General features: G+C 42.5%; 1 protein-coding gene and 1 long non-coding RNA gene across 6 annotated transcripts in view; one reads left to right on the top strand and one right to left on the bottom strand.

The window, feature by feature from the left end:
* Positions 1-15,616, bottom strand: part of TTC7B (tetratricopeptide repeat domain 7B) — a 61,461-nt gene extending 45,845 nt beyond the window's left edge. For 2 of the 5 annotated variants that reach the window (XM_072116671.1, XM_072116670.1), the window contains exons 1-4: positions 15,359-15,615; positions 10,052-10,206; positions 5,799-5,967; positions 596-726 (exon numbers count right to left, since the gene is read on the bottom strand). In XM_072116671.1, coding sequence (XP_071972772.1) covers positions 596-726; positions 5,799-5,967; positions 10,052-10,206; positions 15,359-15,479 — 576 coding nt within the window. In that variant the 5' untranslated portion in view covers positions 15,480-15,615. Of the gene's footprint in view, positions 1-595; positions 727-5,798; positions 5,968-10,051; positions 10,207-15,358 lie in introns of all 5 variants that reach the window. The other 3 variants (XM_072116669.1, XM_072116672.1, XM_072116673.1) reach the window with 3 other exon arrangements.
* Positions 15,617-15,632: 16 nt separating this feature from the next.
* Positions 15,633-21,843, top strand: part of LOC140070315 (uncharacterized) — a 65,326-nt gene continuing 59,115 nt past the window's right edge. The window contains exon 1 of the long non-coding RNA XR_011848900.1: positions 15,633-15,893. This is a non-coding gene — a long non-coding RNA (uncharacterized lncRNA). The remainder of the gene's footprint in view (positions 15,894-21,843) is intronic.

Raw genomic sequence — 21,843 nt, 5'->3', positions numbered from 1 at the left:
AACATGTCAGGGACTTGTGTAGCCGATGTCGGCGTCTCTCCCACACGTGTATAGCAGAACATGTCAGCTACTTGTGTAGCCGATGTCGGCGTCTCTCCCACACGTGTATAGCAGAACATGTCAGCTACTTGTGTAGCCGATGTCGGCGTCTCTCCCACACGTGTATAGCAGAACATGTCAGCTACTTGTGTAGCCGATGTCGGCGTCTCTCCCACACGTGTATAGCAGAACATGTCAGGGACTTGTGTAGCCGATGTCGGCGTCTCTCCCACACGTGTATAGCAGAACATGTCAGGGACTTGTGTAGCCGATGTCGGCGTCTCTCCCACACGTGTATAGCAGAACATGTCAGGTACTTGTGTAGCCGATGTCGGTGTCTCTCACACACGTGTATAGCAGAACATGTCGGGTACTTGTGTTGCTGATGTCTGTATCACACATGTGTATAGCAGAACATGTCAGGTACTTGTGTTGCTGATGTCTGTATCACACATGTGTATAGCAGAACATGTCAGGTACTTGTGTAGCTGATGTCTGTATCACACATGTGTATAGCAGAACATTTCAGGTACTTGTGTAGTATGCATCCGCTTACCCGCTCTACCTCCTGGAGGTACAGTAAGGCGATGTCTCCAGCCTTCTCGTAGCACGTGATGATTTCTTGGTCCCGGTCCACATGAAGACTGTTGGTAGAGGAGGAAGTTGGCAACTTTTCTAGACAAAGACCTGAAATAAACAGATATTGCGGGGTAGAGGTACAAAATAACCAAACCCCCAAGACTCTCAGTGAACTCATCTGTAAATATCTAAAAAACACAATGGGAGGAGATTCCCTCTGAACCATATAGTGAAAAGTTCTGAAATACCTCATCTCCCCCTTGTCAAAAGCCCCGACTAATGTAACAGAATGTGATCTTAAATGTTTCTCACAGCAGGGGTTTGTTACAATTGTATCCAGGATAGGAAATCCTGTAAACAGCTTGACCCAAGGCTGCCACATTGTAACAGCATTGATACACTGGCGGAGACAATCAACAAGAGTGGTTTGACATAAAGTAAATTTCTATTCTGTCATTATTGGAGCTACAACCCATCAAACATCCCATGGATAGGATCTGGAAGGGCGTGATGTGAAGAATTAAGCCTTGTACAAGGAGCAACTCCTGGCTGCAATATCAATGAGATGTAACTGGAGCCTTAATACAGAGAAAAATCATTTCAGCTCTGCTAATACACAAGGATTAGCGGGGTTTAGGCCGAAGAGTGCTCGGTGTGCCAGGCACGAGGGAGAGGCGCTGAAGCTGATGTGTACATTGCTGGCCCAGACACACGGTACCAGGCATCCTGGGGTTAACCCTTTAACAACCCCTTGCTATGTAACGCAGGATACTGAAATAGGATCAGGATACAAGATGAGCCAAGCGATACTTGTACAGGCAGTGAGAAACTATATACGCTGAAGCAATCCTTTCTCCAAGCACTGTCTACCATAGAATGGAAGTATTCTTTTTAAACCCAAATATCTTAAAGGTGTGGGCTATGGGTTAGGGCATCTCTACCACTCAGGCAAAATATCAGCAATTTCCCTATAGATCACAGCTCTGATCATTTCTTGCGGTGAGCAGGAGTTATCTCCCCGCTTTGCAGCTTCTGTTTTATACCTTAATCCTTGTTGCAATGACTTGAGCGTACTAATCATATAACAGTATTAATGGAGAATCTTCAGAAACTGACCCTCTGTCACTAAGGCCATCAGCTGAAAGCAATCCAATCCATGGCCCCGCGAAGTGTAATATGATAAAAGAACGCCCTCTGCTGGCTGTATAATGCAATGACCTCAAAATAGTGCTGCAGCACGTCACAGTACAGCAAGTAAATGGTCAATGGATGAGCTACTAAAACAGAGGTCTCAATCAAAAAAGATCTAACATTTCTAATATATAAGAAAAGCATTTTTGGTTGTTTCCCTGCTGCTCTCTAGTGATGGATAGGCTGTATGCTCAGTGAGGTCACTGCTGCTCTCTAGTGATGGATAGGCTGTATGCTCTGTGAGGTCACTGCTGCTCTCTAGTAATGGATAGGCTGTATTCTCAGTGATGGCACTGCTGCTCTCTAGTGAATGGATAGGCTGTATGCTCAGTGAGGTCACTGCTGCTCTCTAGTGAATGGATAGGCTGTATTAGTGATGTCACTGCTGCTCTCTAGTGAATGGATAGGCTGTATTCTCAGTGATGCAATTGCTGCTCTCTAATGATGGATAGGCTGTATTCTCAGTGATGTCACTACTGCTCTCTAGTGAATGGATAGGCTATATTCTCAGTGATGTCATTGCTGCTCTCTAGTGATGGATAGGCTGTATTCTCAGTGATGTCACTGCTGCTCTCTAGTTAATGGATAGGCTGTATTCTCAGTGATGCAATTGCTGCTCTCTAGTGATGGATAGGCTGTATGCTCAGTGAGGTCACTGCTGCTCTCTAGTGATGGATAGGCTGTATGCTCAGTGAGGTCACTGCTGCTCTCTAGTAATGGATAGGCTGTATGCTCAGTGAGGTCACTGCTGCTCTCTAGTGAATGGATAGGCTGTATTCTCAGTGATGGCACTGCTGCTCTCTAGTGAATGGATAGGCTGTATGCTCAGTGAGGTCACTGCTGCTCTCTAGTGATGGATAGGCTGTATTCTCAGTGATGTCACTGCTGCTCTCTAGTGAATGGATAGGCTGTATTAGTGATGTCACTGCTGCTCTCTAGTGAATGGATAGGCTGTATTCTCAGTGATGCAATTGCTGCTCTCTAATGATGTATAGGCTGTATTCTCAGTGATGTCACTGCTGCTCTCTAGTGATGGATAGGCTGTACTCTCAGTGATGACACTGCTGCTCTCTAGTGATGGATAGGCTGTACTCTCAGTGATGACACTGCTGCTCTCTAGTGATGGATAGGCTGTACTCTCAGTGATGACACTGCTGCTCTCTAGTGATGGATAGTCTGTATTCTCAGTGATGTCACTGCTGCTCTCTAGTGAATGGATAGGCTGTATTCTCAGTGATGTCACTGCTGCTCTCTAGTGAATGGATAGGCTGTATTCTCAGTGATGTCACTGCTGCTCTGTAGTGAATGGATAGGCTGTATTCTCAGTGATGGCACTGCTGCTCTCTAGTGAATGGATAGGCTGTATGCTCAGTGAGGTCACTACTGCTCTCTAGTGAATGGATAGGCTGTATTCTCAGTGATGTCACTGCTGCTCTCTAGTGAATGGATAGGCTGTATGCTCAGTGAGGTCACTACTGCTCTCTAGTGAATGGATAGGCTATATTCTCAGTGATGTCATTGCTGCTCTCTAGTGATGGATAGGCTGTATTCTCAGTGATGTCACTGCTGCTCTCTAGTGATGGATAGGTTGTACTCTCAGTGATGACACTGCTGCTCTCTAGTGATGGATAGGCTGTATTCTCAGTGATGTCACTGCTGCTCTCTAGTGATGGATAGGTTGTACTCTCAGTGATGACACTGCTGCTCTCTAGTGATGGATAGGCTGTATTCTCAGTGATGGCACTGCTGCTCTCTAGTGAATGGATAGGCTGTATGCTCAGTGAGGTCACTGCTGCTCTCTAGTGATGGATAGGCTGTATTCTCAGTGATGTCACTGCTGCTCTCTAGTGAATGGATAGGCTGTATTAGTGATGTCACTGCTGCTCTCTAGTGAATGGATAGGCTGTATTCTCAGTGATGCAATTGCTGCTCTCTAATGATGGATAGGCTGTATTCTCAGTGATGTCACTGCTGCTCTCTAGTGATGGATAGGCTGTATTCTCAGTGATGTCACTGCTGCTCTCTAGTGATAGATAGGTTGTACTCTCAGTGATGACACTGCTGCTCTCTAGTGATGGATAGGCTGTATTCTCAGTGATGACACTGCTGCTCTCTAGTGATGGATAGTCTGTATGCTCAGTGATGGCACTGCTGCTCTCTAGTGATGGAAAGGCTGTATTCTCAGTGATGGCACTGCTGCTCTCTAGTGAATGGATAGGCTGTATGCTCAGTGAGGTCACTGCTGCTCTCTAGTGATGGATAGGCTGTATTCTCAGTGATGTCACTGCTGCTCTCTAGTGAATGGATAGGCTGTATTAGTGATGTCACTGCTGCTCTCTAGTGAATGGATAGGCTGTATTCTCAGTGATGCAATTGCTGCTCTCTAATGATGGATAGGCTGTATTCTCAGTGATGTCACTGCTGCTCTCTAGTGATGGATAGGCTGTATTCTCAGTGATGTCACTGCTGCTCTCTAGTGATAGATAGGTTGTACTCTCAGTGATGACACTGCTGCTCTCTAGTGATGGATAGGCTGTATTCTCAGTGATGACACTGCTGCTCTCTAGTGATGGATAGTCTGTATGCTCAGTGATGGCACTGCTGCTCTCTAGTGATGGAAAGGCTGTATTCTCAGTGATGTCACTGCTGCTCTCTAGTGAATGGATAGGCTGTATTCTCAGTGATGTCACTGCTGCTCTGTAGTGAATGGATAGGCTGTATTCTCAGTGATGGCACTGCTGCTCTCTAGTGAATGGATAGGCTGTATGCTCAGTGAGGTCACTACTGCTCTCTAGTGAATGGATAGGCTGTATTCTCAGTGATGTCACTGCTGCTCTCTAGTGAATGGATAGGCTGTATGCTCAGTGAGGTCACTACTGCTCTCTAGTGAATGGATAGGCTGTATTCTCAGTGATGTCATTGCTGCTCTCTAGTGATGGATAGGCTGTATTCTCAGTGATGGCACTGCTGCTCTCTAGTGATGGATAGGCTGTATTCTCCGTGATGTCACTGCTGCTCTCTAGTGATGGATAGGCTGTATTCTCAGTGATGTCACCGCTGCTCTCTAGTGAATGGATAGGCTGGATTCTCAGTGATGTTACTGCTGCTCTCTAGTGAATGGATAGGCTGGATTCTCAGTGATGTTACTGCTGCTCTCTAGTAGATGCAAAATCTTTAATAAATGGGATTTTATGTGAACATGTAAATACTTGGGGCTATGAGTTAGGCAACTGCTAATTTGAAACTATATCTGTGATATGAAAATTATTATGTCTTCAAATTATTATTATTTGTCTTTCAGTGCACTTTCTTGTAGTGTACTGGGTGGAATTACAAAGAGAGTCTGTACATTTCTTGGCCACTGACATGCAATAAGTAGAGTCTATGCTATCCATATTCACAAGTTATTCTCTCTGATGAGGAAACACATTGAAGGCACAAATTAATTAAGGACAGGGAGAAAGAAAAAAAAAAGACTTGGGCTCTTGCAGTATTGGGGCTGCCGTTGTAAGGAGGAGTACATCAACAAAATACCATTGAAAGTCAGAGAGTAAGGAAAGACAGTTGAGGGGAAGAGAATGAATGAATAAAATCCACAATGCAACTTTCTCTAAGTTGCATAAGTTATGCCGAGAGGAAACCAGGAACTCAGATACGGATTTTGATGGAAGCGCTGTGGAATTTGATGGCACTACATGCATAAAGATTATTCTTATATTTATTACTAATATATACAAAATGCCTGTGGATCAGATGACACCGGTATTGAGGGCAACAGAGTCACAGACAAGTTACACAACAATGGGGATGCTTTTCTCTTCTCTGATCATTGGATACTGGTAAAATTCTACAACTTATTTAAGGTCTGCACTGGAAACGAGCAGCAGGTCCATAACATAAGGATCAGAACAAAGAGCTTCAATGATGTCATTACAGAAAAGCCCCACTGATCACAGACATTTAGTAGATAGAGGGGGAAATCCATCTACCTTTGGTTGAGTAGGCTTCAGCTATCATCCGCAGCTTATAAGGAGGTGATGCTGCCAGCGGAATGTCATCTAGTCCGACCCGACTGTAAATACCCAAAGCTTCCTTATAATCTCCTTCCACGTAATCCAACTTGGCCATTATCATGTTGGCTTCTTGCATCAAGTCTGACTGTAAAGCATATAAAATATGTTAAGTATAATGCAAGAGGTTACATTTTAAATTAATCTACATCTTAACAGAGCTGCACTCACTATTCTGCTGGTGGGGCCATTGTGTATACATTTTCTATTACTTATCTTGTACTCATCCTGAGTAACATCCTGTATTATACAGCAGAGCTGTACTTACTATTCTGTTGGTAGGGTGACTGTGCACATACATTACTTATTTTGTACTTATCTGGAGTTACATCCTGTATTATACTGCAGAACTGCACTCACTATTCTAAGTGTGGAATCACTTTGTACATAGAACATTTGTACTGCCCCTGAGTTATAACCTGTATTGTATTCCATCCTTTAGTCACAATTCATCTAGGCGACACAGGAAACAGTTAGCAAGCTTGTTATCAAATCCTTCCTTGGGCTTCATGTACATAGTCTGTTGGAAAGACAACACTTCTAAAATGCAAATCACCATAGGCTACTTTGTGCAAGCGCTCTACAAGCAGCTGAAATTGAAATCATTACAATGTGTCCCATACACAACACGTTACTTGGCAGCAGGAAAATAGATAACTTTGTGACACAGGTAAAGTAGTCCAGGAAATTGTGACAGAGGAGGAAACCTATTTCACTTAAAGGGCACTCATTTTAAAGGTCACATGATACTGATCTTATATTTGACTGGTTGCGTACAGATGGGGTATAATGTGTTTTAATCCCCCGCATGGTCATTATTAATAAATCAGCAGTGCTCTGAGGGTCTTGTTCCCCCGGCAAGCACTGAGACGAGGAAGCCGATAGCCTCCCATCTGTCCTAAGTCATTACGGTATTAAACAACTGGCCGCCGACCAAATCAGAGATTCATTAAACTAATTGTTCTCTGCAATTCTTCTGCACTGTGTCTTAACCCTTTGTTGAGCTAGAAACAGTAAAGTTACACAGAGGTCACAAAGGTAAACAAAATACAGCCAATTAACCTATAAGGAGTAGATTATCTACAATCCAGAAAGAACTTTCTCAGTATGTAACTCATTATCAGCAAGTAATGTATGCACACAGTGATGTATGGTATGCTTGAAGAGACTCCACCTGCAGAACTATTAGCAAAGCCATGAAGAATATTACAGAATGTAAACTTACTCCAACCAGTGAGTGTATATGGATTACTTTTCTGGTAGTGATAAGTATCTAAATGAAGCTGAAAAGAGTCAATACTTGGTCTATCCACTCTTGTGTATGGAGGTGGACAACCACTGGTGTCATTTTCCTGCAGATAGCCATTAAACACGCACACACCGACAAATTAAAACAGTAACAAAGGAAAAGATAAAGGGAACATACAGCTGATCGTATTCTATATTTTTTTTTTAATACAAAGCCATGTACAAAGATAAGAAACAGGTGGGAACCTGAGAAGCTAACAGGTTGTGTCTGGGTGTACAGTACAATGCTCCAGTTGTGTGGCAGACACTTTGCATTATTTTGCACTTTGTGAGATGACATCGCTGTTGACACAGATTCTCTCATTTGCTGAAGTCATTAGTATCTGCTGGCATCCGATGGAAAGATCCTACAGTCATCTGCAAAATGAGCAGGTTCCGTTCCAGATTTCGCTTGATTTAACTAATGGATAAATTAAATAGCCCTTGCACCATTTCCTGCAGTTTCTGCAGGTCAGCCTACATATTCTGTCTATCCATAAGCAGGCTGAAAACAACAAGAACGCACATAGAATTCACTGGGAGGATTTCATGATCAAGTGTAATGATACGACATTTCACGGTCAGCAGTAAAGTATGACAAACTAGGATTCAATCCAAATAAATAGTGAAGACCTAATACAGAGCTGCACTTACTATTCCAAAGGCTTGAGAGCTAAAATCTGATCAGCTTGGAGTACAATAAAGGGTGGGACTCAGGACCAGTACAGAATAATGTACACAGCAACTACTTCAGCAGAATAGTGAGTGCAGCTGTAAAGTATAATACATGTTGTAACTCAGGATCAGTACAGTAATGTATGTACACTGTGACAGCAGAATAGGGAGTGCAGCTCTGGATGATAATAAAGAATGCAACTCAGGATCAGTAAAGTATAAATGATGTAATGTATGTACACAGCAACACCACCAGCAGAAGAGCGATTGCGGCTCTGGAGTATGATACAGGCTGTAACTCCAGATCAGTACAAGATAAGTAATGTAATAATTGTACACAGTGACTACCAACTGAATAGTGAGTGCAGCTCTGGTGTATAATACAGGAAGTTACTCAGCATCATTAAAGGATAAAGTACGGTATGCCATGTAACATAACAGTGACACCAGTGGTCACATAAGCTATAACGCGTTTTACTGTTAAAAAATTGTAGGTGTGTGTTGAGATAGATTACATTTTTGCGGTCCCCATCTCCTTTTATATTACACAATTGTCTATACCAGAAAACCCCTTTAAGGATACAGACAAAGTAGCCTGAGTTTAGTTGGGAACAATCAAACTAAGTGTATATGGGATCTGTTTGTGACTTCTGGAACTATTCAATATGGTTGCACACAGAGGTCGCACTAACGTTTTTCCAGAAGGGTAAAAATAATCCTCTCACCATTTTTGAGGAGTATTTTTACCCGAGAAGGAGTATGGTAGAGATGGAGCAGGACAGGGAGCAGCAGCCCTGCTGTACACAGGACTCCCGGGGCCGGCGCTCTCGCTCTGGAGCGCTGCTGACACGGATCACTGTGTCACGTGTCCACAAGATGCAGATCAACACACGAGATCAGGAATTCAACCCTGAGGAAGAGAGCCGGAGCTCTCGACAACGCGTCGGTGGAAAAATTCTCTTTGTCCCACTAGACGGACTGTACCTAGGGTGACGTCACCGGTACCTCTGTTAGTCAGATCCAGCGAAGCTACCGGCCGGGGCTCGTGTGTTGATCTGCATCTTGTGGATTACTACTTGGCTGGGAAGCGCTATCCGAAGTGAAATACACTTCACGAAAAGACTATTGTTCTACATAAGATTCACGGGACCTACGGGACAAAACCTCACTAACGGAGGGAGTCGAACTTCCCACACGGGAGGGGAGCCACGTGCAGGTTGGTACATCGTGCACACTGATGTTTGAATCATTGTAGATCTATTAGTGGTATGGCGTCTTTTTGAACCTATTAGTCTTAATTTTGTAGCCAGCGCAGGTATCTTTGTTTTTACAGAAGTCGTTTATTTTTAACAGTGGAGAGGCACACTGTCCTTACCAGCGAAGGTTTCACTCTTGCTTATTTAAGCACTCTGTCCAACCCATCTACAGCTTTGCGCCAGTGTATATCAAAAATACTCTCCTGTTTACATCATCCTGTCCAGGATTTGGAATGATGTCATCACGCCATTCTGTACAAGCAGTAACAGAATAAAGCATGGGGTGAAGGAGCAGCAGTCCGAGTCTTTGATGTGTCTCTTTAACTTGGGACATTGTTTTGCCAAGTTATAATAACTTTAAAGGAAATCTACCACCAGGGGCCTTTATAGGTAGATACGGTTGCAGGTTCCTCAAATTTATAGTAGAATAGCCCAAATGTTTTAGAATAAATGCCCCTAATATGCAAATTTACTAAAGTGGCTACTGGGGCTAGGAGTAGCCAGAGATGAAGCTACACGGCCCAGCTGCTCCACCCTCCAGTACCCTCTTGCGTTCCGTCTACCAATGCATCATCAGCGCGCAGCTACGAGGAGTTCTGTTCATGCACAGTAGCTCCGGCTCCGGAGCCGAGACCACGCAGCCGGTGGAGAGCACATGCACATAACCGGGCTTTGCAGACAAGTGGGCGCAGCTACTGAAGATGTATTGGTAGGCGGAATGTAAGAGGCTACACCATGCCCCAGTGACCTCTTCAGTAAATTTGCATATTAGGTGCATTAAAATGTATAAACATTTTGGACCACTAAAGAATTAGCCCTAAAAAGGTCTATACTACTCTACATTAGAAAAACCTGCTACCAGATCTCCCTTAATAGATAGATTTCTCAATGATCCTTAAACCCACTTAGCTGTTCCATTAAAGGTGTAAAGGTAACTGCTATCATCCTCTGTACCTTTAGGTTTCCTCTGTCCAAGGCTGCAGTCAGGTGCTTCCGGACATCTGTCAGTTTTGGCCGTGGCCCCCGAGGGCTTGTTCCCTGCTTTAGTGGGTTATCCTTCAGGTACTGCTCAAGTTTAGCTTCTCCAAGTAGCAGCTCAGCCATGTCATCTGCAAAGGCAGAAGAGAGATTGGTAAACTGTGTTATATAGCTAAATATACACATATAAAGAAGACATACACATTCTCTCATGTACACAGATAGGTGCATTCATACTACAGTTGCAATGTTCTTCATATAGGTGTTGTAGCGATGGATATTAGAGGTGTGACTATATATATATATGCTGCTGGTTGTGTCCTGTATATATGGCGTGTATATACAGGGTGGTCACAGAAAAAGGTATGAAAGGCATGACTATGCCATGTATAAAGTATCTGCTATAGGTGCAGCGCTGCACTGTGTCTTATATATAGGTAAATGTCAAAAACCGTTGCACAGCATAAAAATGTACACGGTTCCGCAAGGTATGTTTAAATGTACAGGCACACAAAAAATTATATGAGAGGTGTGAAAATTTTGCCCTATATTTAGGGAGTGAATATATGACAGTTGCACGGTGCTGGATATTGGGGGGGGGGGGGGGGGGGCTGGGGGCTATTTATCATGTTCTGTATTTATACAAAGCAACAAAAAAAAGCGACGTTGGAATAACTCGCAAATAAACAAAAAAATCTATCCAATGATACTGAAGTTGACCTTATATTTTCACCCTGCCCCGTGTTTGTGTGTGTGAGTGTATATATATACACACACCAAGAAAGTCTTCAAGCAGCACTATTCAAAGTATAATAATAGTAAAAGATGGGTGCTCGCCTATAAGGGTCGGGCACCAGGTCCTTCATACACAAGTGTAATGAAATGAAGCAGCACACCACAGGTCAAAGTGAAAAAATACCTTAGTGGATTTAATCCATGTACAAGAGCAATGTTTCAGCTCCAAACAGTGAGCCTTTCTCCAGCTGAACGACAGTGATTATGTGTGTATATATTGTCACTAACTATGATGGTACACAGATATCGCCAGTAATGTTTGACTTTATTTAGTAACATCTGAGACAATGGGAATGGTGTTTATAGCTTACTTATAGCAGGTTTTCATGTTTATGTATTATGATTCACAATCATAGTTTTTCACTCTGTATTCAGATTGAAGGTGAATACATGCACACTAGAAATAAATATGCACTTGCACTTTGTATATCGATCTTACTGATGTGAGATTCATACAAAATAGCTCAATGCATTTATTATATATTGTTGCACTTTGTCCTTCTATACCTTGTCCTGTATAAAGGCGGGTATATACATGTACAGGTGCAGTGTTATGTATGGTGGTGACTATACATATCATGTCCTGTATATATAAGGGAAATATGCATGTACAGGTGCACAGTGCTGTGTATGAAGGGTGACTATATATCATGTCTTGTATATATTGGAGGACATATACATGTACAGGTGCACATTGTTGTGTATGAAGGGTAACTATATATCATGTCTTGTATATAGGGGGTATATACATGTACAGAGCTGTATATTGGGAGTGACTATACATCAAGTCCTGTATATATGGAGGGCATGTACAGGTGCACAGTGCTGTGTATGGGAGTGACTATACATCATGTCCTGTATATATGGAGGGTACATACATGTACAGGTGCACAGTGCTGTATATATGGAGGGTATATACATGTACAGGTGCACAGTGCTGTGTATGGGAGTGACTATACATCATGTCCTGTATATATGGAGGGTATATACATGTACAGGTGCACAGTGCTGTGTATGGGAGTGACTATACATCATGTCGTGTATATATGGAGGGTATATACATGTACAGGTGCACAGTGCTGTGTATGGGAGTGACTATACATCATGTCGTGTATATATGGAGGGTATATACATGTACAGGTGCACAGTGCTGTGTATGGGAGTGACTATACATCATGTCGTGTATATATGGAGGGTATATACATGTACAGGTGCACAGTGCTGTGTATGGGAGTGACTATACATCATGTCCTGTGTATATGGAGGGTATATACATGTACAGGTGCACAGTGCTGTGTATGGGAGTGACTATACATCATGTCGTGTATATATGGAGGGTATATACATGTACAGGTGCACAGTGCTGTATATATGGAGGGTATATACATGTACAGGTGCACAGTGCTGTGTATGGGAGTGACTATACATCATGTCGTGTATATATGGAGGGTATATACATGTACAGGTGCACAGTGCTGTGTATGGGAGTGACTATACATCATGTCCTGTGTATATGGAGGGTATATACATGTACAGGTGCACAGTGCTGTGTATGGGAGTGACTATACATCATGTCCTGTATATATGGAGGGTACATACATGTATAGGTGCACAGTGCTGTATATATGGAGGGTATATACATGTACAGGTGCACATAGCTGTGTATGGGAGTGACTATACATCATGTCGTGTATATATGGAGGGTATATACATGTACAGGTGCACATAGCTGTGTATGGGAGTGACTATACATCATGTCGTGTATATATGGAGGGTATATACATGTACAGGTGCACAGTGCTGTGTATGGGAGTGACTATACATCATGTCGTGTATATATGGAGGGTATATACATGTACAGGTGCACAGTGCTGTGTATGGGAGTGACTATACATCATGTCGTGTATATATGGAGGGTATATACATGTACAGGTGCACAGTGCTGTGTATGGGAGTGACTATACATCATGTCCTGTGTATATGGAGGGTATATACATGTACAGGTGCACAGTGCTGTGTATGGGAGTGACTATACATCATGTCGTGTATATATGGAGGGTATATACATGTACAGGTGCACAGTGCTGTATATATGGAGGGTATATACATGTACAGGTGCACAGTGCTGTGTATGGGAGTGACTATACATCATGTCGTGTATATATGGAGGGTATATACATGTACAGGTGCACAGTGCTGTGTATGGGAGTGACTATACATCATGTCCTGTGTATATGGAGGGTATATACATGTACAGGTGCACAGTGCTGTGTATGGGAGTGACTATACATCATGTCCTGTATATATGGAGGGTACATACATGTATAGGTGCACAGTGCTGTATATATGGAGGGTATATACATGTACAGGTGCACATAGCTGTGTATGGGAGTGACTATACATCATGTCGTGTATATATGGAGGGTATATACATGTACAGGTGCACAGTGCTGTGTATGGGAGTGACTATACATCATGTCGTGTATATATGGAGGGTATATACATGTACAGGTGCACAGTGCTGTGTATGGGAGTGACTATACATCATGTCGTGTATATATGGAGGGTATATACATGTACAGGTGCACAGTGCTGTGTATGGGAGTGACTATACATCATGTCCTGTGTATATGGAGGGTATATACATGTACAGGTGCACAGTGCTGTGTATGGGAGTGACTATACATCATGTCGTGTATATATGGAGGGTATATACATGTACAGGTGCACAGTGCTGTATATATGGAGGGTATATACATGTACAGGTGCACAGTGCTGTATATATGGAGGGTATATACATGTACAGGTGCACAGTGCTGTGTATGGGAGTGACTATACATCATGTCGTGTATATATGGAGGGTATATACATGTACAGGTGCACAGTGCTGTGTATGGGAGTGACTATACATCATGTCCTGTGTATATGGAGGGTATATACATGTACAGGTGCACAGTGCTGTGTATGGGAGTGACTATACATCATGTCCTGTATATATGGAGGGTACATACATGTATAGGTGCACAGTGCTGTATATATGGAGGGTATATACATGTACAGGTGCACATAGCTGTGTATGGGAGTGACTATACATCATGTCGTGTATATATGGAGGGTATATACATGTACAGGTGCACATAGCTGTGTATGGGAGTGACTATACATCATGTCGTGTATATATGGAGGGTATATACATGTACAGGTGCACAGTGCTGTGTATGGGAGTGACTATACATCATGTCGTGTATATATGGAGGGTATATACATGTACAGGTGCACAGTGCTGTGTATGGGAGTGACTATACATCATGTCCTGTATATATGGAGGGTATATACATGTACAGGTGCACAGTGCTGTGTATGGGAGTGACTATACATCATGTCGTGTATATATGGAGGGTATATACATGTACAGGTGCACAGTGCTGTGTATGGGAGTGACTATACATCATGTCGTGTATATATGGAGGGTATATACATGTACAGGTGCACAGTGCTGTGTATGGGAGTGACTATACATCATGTCGTGTATATATGGAGGGTATATACATGTACAGGTGCACAGTGCTGTGTATGGGAGTGACTATACATCATGTCCTGTGTATATGGAGGGTATATACATGTACAGGTGCACAGTGCTGTGTATGGGAGTGACTATACATCATGTCGTGTATATATGGAGGGTATATACATGTACAGGTGCACAGTGCTGTATATATGGAGGGTATATACATGTACAGGTGCACAGTGCTGTGTATGGGAGTGACTATACATCATGTCGTGTATATATGGAGGGTATATACATGTACAGGTGCACAGTGCTGTGTATGGGAGTGACTATACATCATGTCCTGTGTATATGGAGGGTATATACATGTACAGGTGCACAGTGCTGTGTATGGGAGTGACTATACATCATGTCCTGTATATATGGAGGGTACATACATGTATAGGTGCACAGTGCTGTATATATGGAGGGTATATACATGTACAGGTGCACATAGCTGTGTATGGGAGTGACTATACATCATGTCGTGTATATATGGAGGGTATATACATGTACAGGTGCACATAGCTGTGTATGGGAGTGACTATACATCATGTCGTGTATATATGGAGGGTATATACATGTACAGGTGCACAGTGCTGTGTATGGGAGTGACTATACATCATGTCGTGTATATATGGAGGGTATATACATGTACAGGTGCACAGTGCTGTGTATGGGAGTGACTATACATCATGTCCTGTATATATGGAGGGTATATACATGTACAGGTGCACAGTGCTGTATACATGGGGGCATATACATGTACAGGTGGCACAGTACTGGTTATGAGGGGTTCACATACTTATGTAGCCCCGCACTACCCCAGTCACATGACACAAGGAGTGGCATGACTGATAGCACAATGTCATGTTGGACGCCTCTTGCAGCCCCTGGAGTAGGCCGCATTCGAGTCCCCGGCCTTTCCTGACTGCCCGTACCGTTAGAGATGAGCTTGGCGGAGAGCTGCTTGACGAGCTCATGGATCCGGTCCCACTGGCACTCAGAGCGACAGCGTTCGATCTCCACCTCCAGCCGGGAACCTGCCTTCTTAGCGGCCATATCTGACAGCAGCTGCCAGGCCCGAACACAGGCCCCGGGAGAGCGCTGAGCCGCCGCCGCCGGCTGGACACAGACAGCACAGCAGCGAGCAGGACCGCCACCTCCCGGACTCTTGGAAAAACTGCAGCAGTTACAGACTTGAATGCGGGTCTGAGAGACAACGCCACCATCTGGGCAAAAATGTGAACTGCACGTAAAAAAAAACCTGTGCCGCGCCACCGTGTGGTTGTCACTACAACAGACACCTAGACCTATGGTAAATGTAGTCACCCTGCACAAAAACAAGGAGCAACATAGCAACTGAGGCCTCTACAGGATTCAGAACACAGAAGAACTGCAAAGCTGTGTATATTGCTTCATAGGCTCCACTTCTGGTATTGACGTACAAGATAAAACAAGGAAGATTTCTGGGAAGTAAGTAGGAAACCTATTTTGCACAAGGGAGCTTTCTGATCAAAACTAAAAACTAAATTTGGGAAAAATTTTGAAAAATTCTTTATTTTCAAAGTTCTAAATTCTCTACTTTTGATGCAGAAAAGTCATAGCACCCAAATAAATTCATAACTTACATTTCCCAAATCTCTGCTTTATGTTGGCATGGTTTTTTAAGATTCCACGTATTTTACTAGAATGTTATGAGGCTCAGAATCTGGGGCCATTTTTCAAATTTTTGGGAAAATCACCAAAACGAATATTTAGATGGACCTGCTCAACTTTTAATTGACTGTGAGAGGCTTAAATAAAAAAAAAAAAACAGTAATCCTTTATTTAAACCAAGAACACATTTCATCCAACATCGGAATGATAGACAATCTAAAACCAATAAAAAAATGTACTGGGTACATATAATACATCCCTGGTTGGTACAACCATGTAAGGTGACCAGCGAACACACGACCTTCACTAACGTACAAGGTATCCGAATCACCCAAAATGAATGACTTATACCCCTGACGAAGTCTCGGTAGGGAGACGGAATGTGTGGCTATTTTCTTTTTTGGGTGATTCGGATACCTTATACGTTGGTGAAGGTGGTGTGTTTGTTGGTCACATTACATGGTTGTACCAACCAGGGATGTATTATATGTACGCAGTACATTTTATTGGTTTTAGATTGTCTATCATTCCGATGTTGGATGAAATGTGTTCTTGGTTTAAATAAAGGATTACTGTTTTTTTTTTTTGTATCATGGCACATTGTCCATTTCTTTGATCTTTAACTTTATATGTCATTAACTTTTCTTTTTCTTTCTAGTTTTCATCTGTAATTGGGGCATCTGTAAGAGCCCCAGTTACAGGGGAAAAGACCCTCTGTGGGGACAGATGTTAGATCAGAGCAGGAGTGGGACCCAGCAGCACTGATTAACCCCTACAAACCCAGGGATCACATAACTGCTGGGTCTAAAGAGCTGACAGAAGTGCCAGCTCTGCTACAGCGCTATGCACTCACGCTTCAGAGCTGTGCAGTGAGGAGCAGAGAAGGCAGAAAAAAATTATAAACTGCTTCTGCATTCTTCCTAAGGTCTCCACCTATGTCTATCAGCAGGGAATCCAGCAGAAGAAAATGGCTCTTTTGTCAATGGACAGTCGGGACGAGTAAAAAAAGATTTGTAAACACAATGGGAAAAAAGCAACTCAAAACATATCTGGTGTTTTTCATTTTTATAACTGTTTTGCCGTGTTGTGTGTCATTTTATTCTGTAATTCTTTTGTTGTAACATCTTTTAGAAGCACTGAAAAACTTTTTTTTGTATTAAAGACTATTCTTTAATTTTGGTCCCTGTATGCTCTGCGAACTCATAGCCGTGTAGAGTGGTTAGCTGTGTGACTGCTAGAGAGCTGAGCGTGCATGTCTAATGGTGTAACAAGGTGACTGCTTGAGAAACAAGAGTGGATGTAGAGTGGGATACTTATTGCTCCCATTATAAATGCAAAAAGTGGTGGCAGTGGATAATATCTAGAGTGCTGAGGTGTGATTTATGCTCAATTTGTGTCCTGAGTAAAAGGGGAGCACAAGTTTGAGTAGGCTAAATTAACCTGTACAGTTTCACCCCCAAGTCCCATGACGAGGCAGCGATGTCCTTGCTGTGACACATTGCCTTAAAGGGATATTCCCACAAAGACACATTTCTTAAATGTACTCAGGATAGCAAAATAACACATTCTCTAATTCACTGTTATTAACAAAAATACAGAATTTCACACATATAATTCCAACCTATCAGTCCTGGTGTACACAATTTCAGTTGCCCCTGGATCTAGGGTCAGCAGCTATCTTGTGTGAGGGCTCAAAGAACTTGTCTCCCTCTCTCTCTACTCTTTAGCCCCGTCCCTTGCATTCCAGGACAGAACTCACACTGATTCACACTCACTGACTTCCTGCCAGCATGTACACAGCGTGAGGAGAACTACAAGCTACAGGCAGATAATGTCTTTACCTTGGGAAGGGGAGGAAGGCACATCAGGACTGATAGTGTGTGTCTATAGCTGACATGTAGCAAGAGCTGGAAACTGATATCCATGAGATGCCTATTGCACACAATGACATTGTCTCTGATCTGTCTCAACTCTTTCTATGTGTCACATACTAGTACAATGTTCAGAAGCTAACTGTAAGTGTATATAAACCTTGTACCCTGATAATCTAGCCACAGAACTAGATGGATTACAATGGGGCTTAGTTACTAAGGGTCCACGGCCGCACTTTCATTGTTTTTTTCTGACGTTTTCTGGATTTGCACTGCTTTGACAGGTAGTTAACTGGGAATTGTGTCGCGGCAGCGCTGGCTTTCATGCGACAGAACTCGGGGGTGGGCCGTCGGACGTTCCGACTTATTGTCAGAAAGATCCTTAGAGACGCTGAGACTATGGAGGTGTTATTTGCTATCTACCCCCTACAGAGACCCTATTCAGTCTTTGAAGTGTGCCTTCCAGATACTTCATATTGATGCACTGATGAACAATACAAAATTTGCCATGTGACCTCCCCCTTGTACATATATAGTCATATATTTCATTACACGCAGCGATTACAATGAGAGAAGGGTGCAGTGGGGTGTGGGGCATCCACAGTAGGACACGGCTAAAGCTCAGCTGGTAGTACATGTGTCAGGCAGAAGGTTGCGAATAAAACAACAATTCTTTGGGAAGCGTGGGGTATCTGCACATAGTCAGGATTTTACGTCAGTATTTTTAAGCCAAAACAAGAAATGGTCCAACAAGATCTTTCCATTATAACATTTCTCTGTGTAGGTTCCACTTTCAGTTTTGGCTAAAAAATACTCATGCAAAATCCTGATCAAATCCTGACCATGTGCAGTTCTAAAAGCAAAAACAAATTACTCAAAGTCAGTGCAAAACAAGTAATGCAGCATCAAAGAAAAATGTGAAACCAATAAAAATACAGTTAAAGTAAGAGACTGGAAGCATTTTATTTGCATTGCGACAATGATTTAATATGTGTCGTTTATTTGTTCAAACAAAGCTTTGCACAATATAATCGGATTCTACCACAGGTTTCCCTTTTCCCATCCCTTCAGTCAACATGCATCATAAAAACAGACATTATCTGCGGCTTATTCACTTTTTCTTTTCTTTAAAACTCTGGTTTTACAAGTTGATGCAACTCATTCTCGAAATCCCTTCACTTAAAGGGACATAAATGTGTAAAATACAGAATAAACATCTCATATATATATAATGCTCTTTTTCTGTTAATCAGTTACCAAAAATCTTTACATTCTCAATAAATATCCCCCATATAAATTCCCTTTAGAAAAGCAACAAAAAAGGACTTTCTATCTTCATATTGGTTGTGTAGATCTCTTACATACAGTGAAGCAAATGTCTGACAGAAGATAATAGAAACAGAGTTCCCAAGATATAACCAGATAAGAAGCAAAAGACAAAGATGTAGTTATTTCATGTTTTTCTTTTTAGGAAGCACAGGCCAGGACTCCATTTCTTGAAAACCTAACCATGCTTACAAATTGGGGCAGCCTACACTAGGAACATAGGATGCAGTCATTTAGCAACATTAAGGGCCGTACTGTGATAAGTCTCTTCTTGCAGTTGCTGCTTAAAAGGGAATTCATCTTATTTATTTTCAGACTGACCATAGGTACATTTAAAAAATATGCCACATGCAGGGAAGCATGAGCTGGGAAGATGACACCTTCTAGAATGCTCAACCCCAAAATCTTCTATCATATTTGTATGACAAATACAAGAAAAGAAGAAGTCCCAAGTTAAGGAGGATCCTTTACCACCTTCAATAGCTCCAATATTATTTCAGTCTACGCACAAACATGTGCAATATTGGGCAGCAAACAACAGACGCATGGTGGCTTGTTTGCAGCCGGGTGTCACCAGCGTGTAAGGACGGCCCAAGAGAAAAGACTGTTAGGAATAGGACCGGCTCTAGAAGTTGTGGCTCAGCAGTTGGTACATAGACAGAACCATGGACACCATACGTGTGAGCCCAGAGAAGTACATGGGACAGTGAATCAAGTAGTACACATCCAAAACACAAGCCCTTAGGCCTCTTGCCCACAAGCAACTTTGATGTGTCAAATTTGCATTAAACTCCCAGTGTGAGCTTGCTGAAACATCTGGCCCGATGATCTGAAACCAGAATTGAACTCAGCATATTAGTTCAGTTCCAGTTTCTAAGAGTCGGGCTGCACATTCGGGCAAGCTCATAATGCAAGTTTGACGCATCAAACTTGCTTGTGGGGAAAAGGCTTTAGGTGGATTTTTTTCTCTAGTCGCCCCCAATCCTGAGAAATCCGTATCAGTATTTTAAGCTCTCTGATGTCAGGTGTTGCTGAGCAGTCCGCTCTGGCCCAGGACTACCAATCTGACAGTCGAGAGATAGCTAAAGGTATAATATCTGGGTAGTTTCAGTGCCCACTATGCTAATGGACCAAAACAGACAGCCTAGCTCCACCCATATCCAAAAATTATAACACTGATTGCTCAGAATGATAGCAGGGCCTATTCAAGAATGTAAAGAAGCTTAAGGAGGTAGTAAAAAGTTATCCTTAAATAATTCAGTGCCTGTTCCTTCAGGAAGTCATTTGCCAGCTGCTTTAACATGGACTATAAAAATAGGACAAAACCTGATTGGAACATCTTGTAATTAATATTACGTAAATTACGTCCATCTGTCACAAGATTACAGTCCGGTAACCGAACGTCCCAAAATTACCATTTGGGGGCTTAAAGGACACATGTCATCAGGTCTCTGTCACTATTTTTGTCACCTCTACCTGTTGGAGCAGCTCACAAGGATTCCATCCCAGCCTTTATTATGTAAAAGAGGCGGGTCACATGGTGAGAGGCAGTGATGTCACCCCTGTTACCCCTCCCCCTGCTCATGTCTGTGTGTAATGTATAGTAAAGTATTGCTAGTGTGTGTGCTGCATCTGCTGACATGCTGCATCCTCCTAATATACAGAGACACAGACATCAGCTACACATGGACCTGACATGTTCTACTATAACATGGCTGCATCCTGGAACTGTTGTATTTTTCACATACACACACAGGCTGCAGGGGTGGCCTCCAGCAAGCACATGGAGCAGCCTTTACAGCATTATACAGGCTGTCATTCAAGCACTGGGGGTGTGGCTGTGCCTCCCACTCGTGAATAAACTGGACAGCTTGAATATGCTAATGCTTCATTGGACATTTCACAGGTCATTTGCATACAGCTTTAGGACCTCGTTGCTTAGGTTTACAGGCATGTAGAGGGACAATGAAGGGATAGAGGCAATGCTTTCTAATGGCAGTTAATGAAAATATATTTAGTTTATGGGGGTTATTTTGCCTGACGGGTTCTCTTTAAAGAGTATTCAGTCATTTGTAATTAAAGATACATATTTTCAAATAAACTTTACATTTCATCTCCTTTTAACTGATAACAGAGGGCAATAGTCTCTATTTACCTGTCCCAATTCAGCCTCTCCTAAAGGAAGCAAAAGACTGCATTCACATATTTTACAGTCAGTACTGCGGGAGATTTATCAAAGTGTACAGCACAGAGTACAACTATCCAGTCTTCTGCTGCGCCTGATTGATCATTGTCTGATGCTGGGCGATAAATCTGGAGTAGCAGTACACTGTCAAGTCTTACTGTGCACCATCTTTTGTTGGTTTAGGGCACTGTGCAAAATTTTGGTGCCTTAAAGCTGTTTAAAAACTTTAATAAATGTTTTTCTGATACAAATGACTCCAGAATTCTGTGACGAAAGCTTGTTATCACCCCCACTGACTCCTTAACCGAAAGTGTATGCTCACACGGAGCAACATTATGGTACCAACAAAAGCATCAAACACAATGTAGTCATTAACCACTCAAGA

Source organism: Engystomops pustulosus, chromosome 7, assembly GCF_040894005.1.
Source record: "Engystomops pustulosus chromosome 7, aEngPut4.maternal, whole genome shotgun sequence".
In the NCBI taxonomy this organism is placed as follows: Eukaryota; Metazoa; Chordata; class Amphibia; order Anura; family Leptodactylidae; genus Engystomops; species Engystomops pustulosus.
This window is presented reverse-complemented; position numbering and strand designations above follow the sequence as displayed.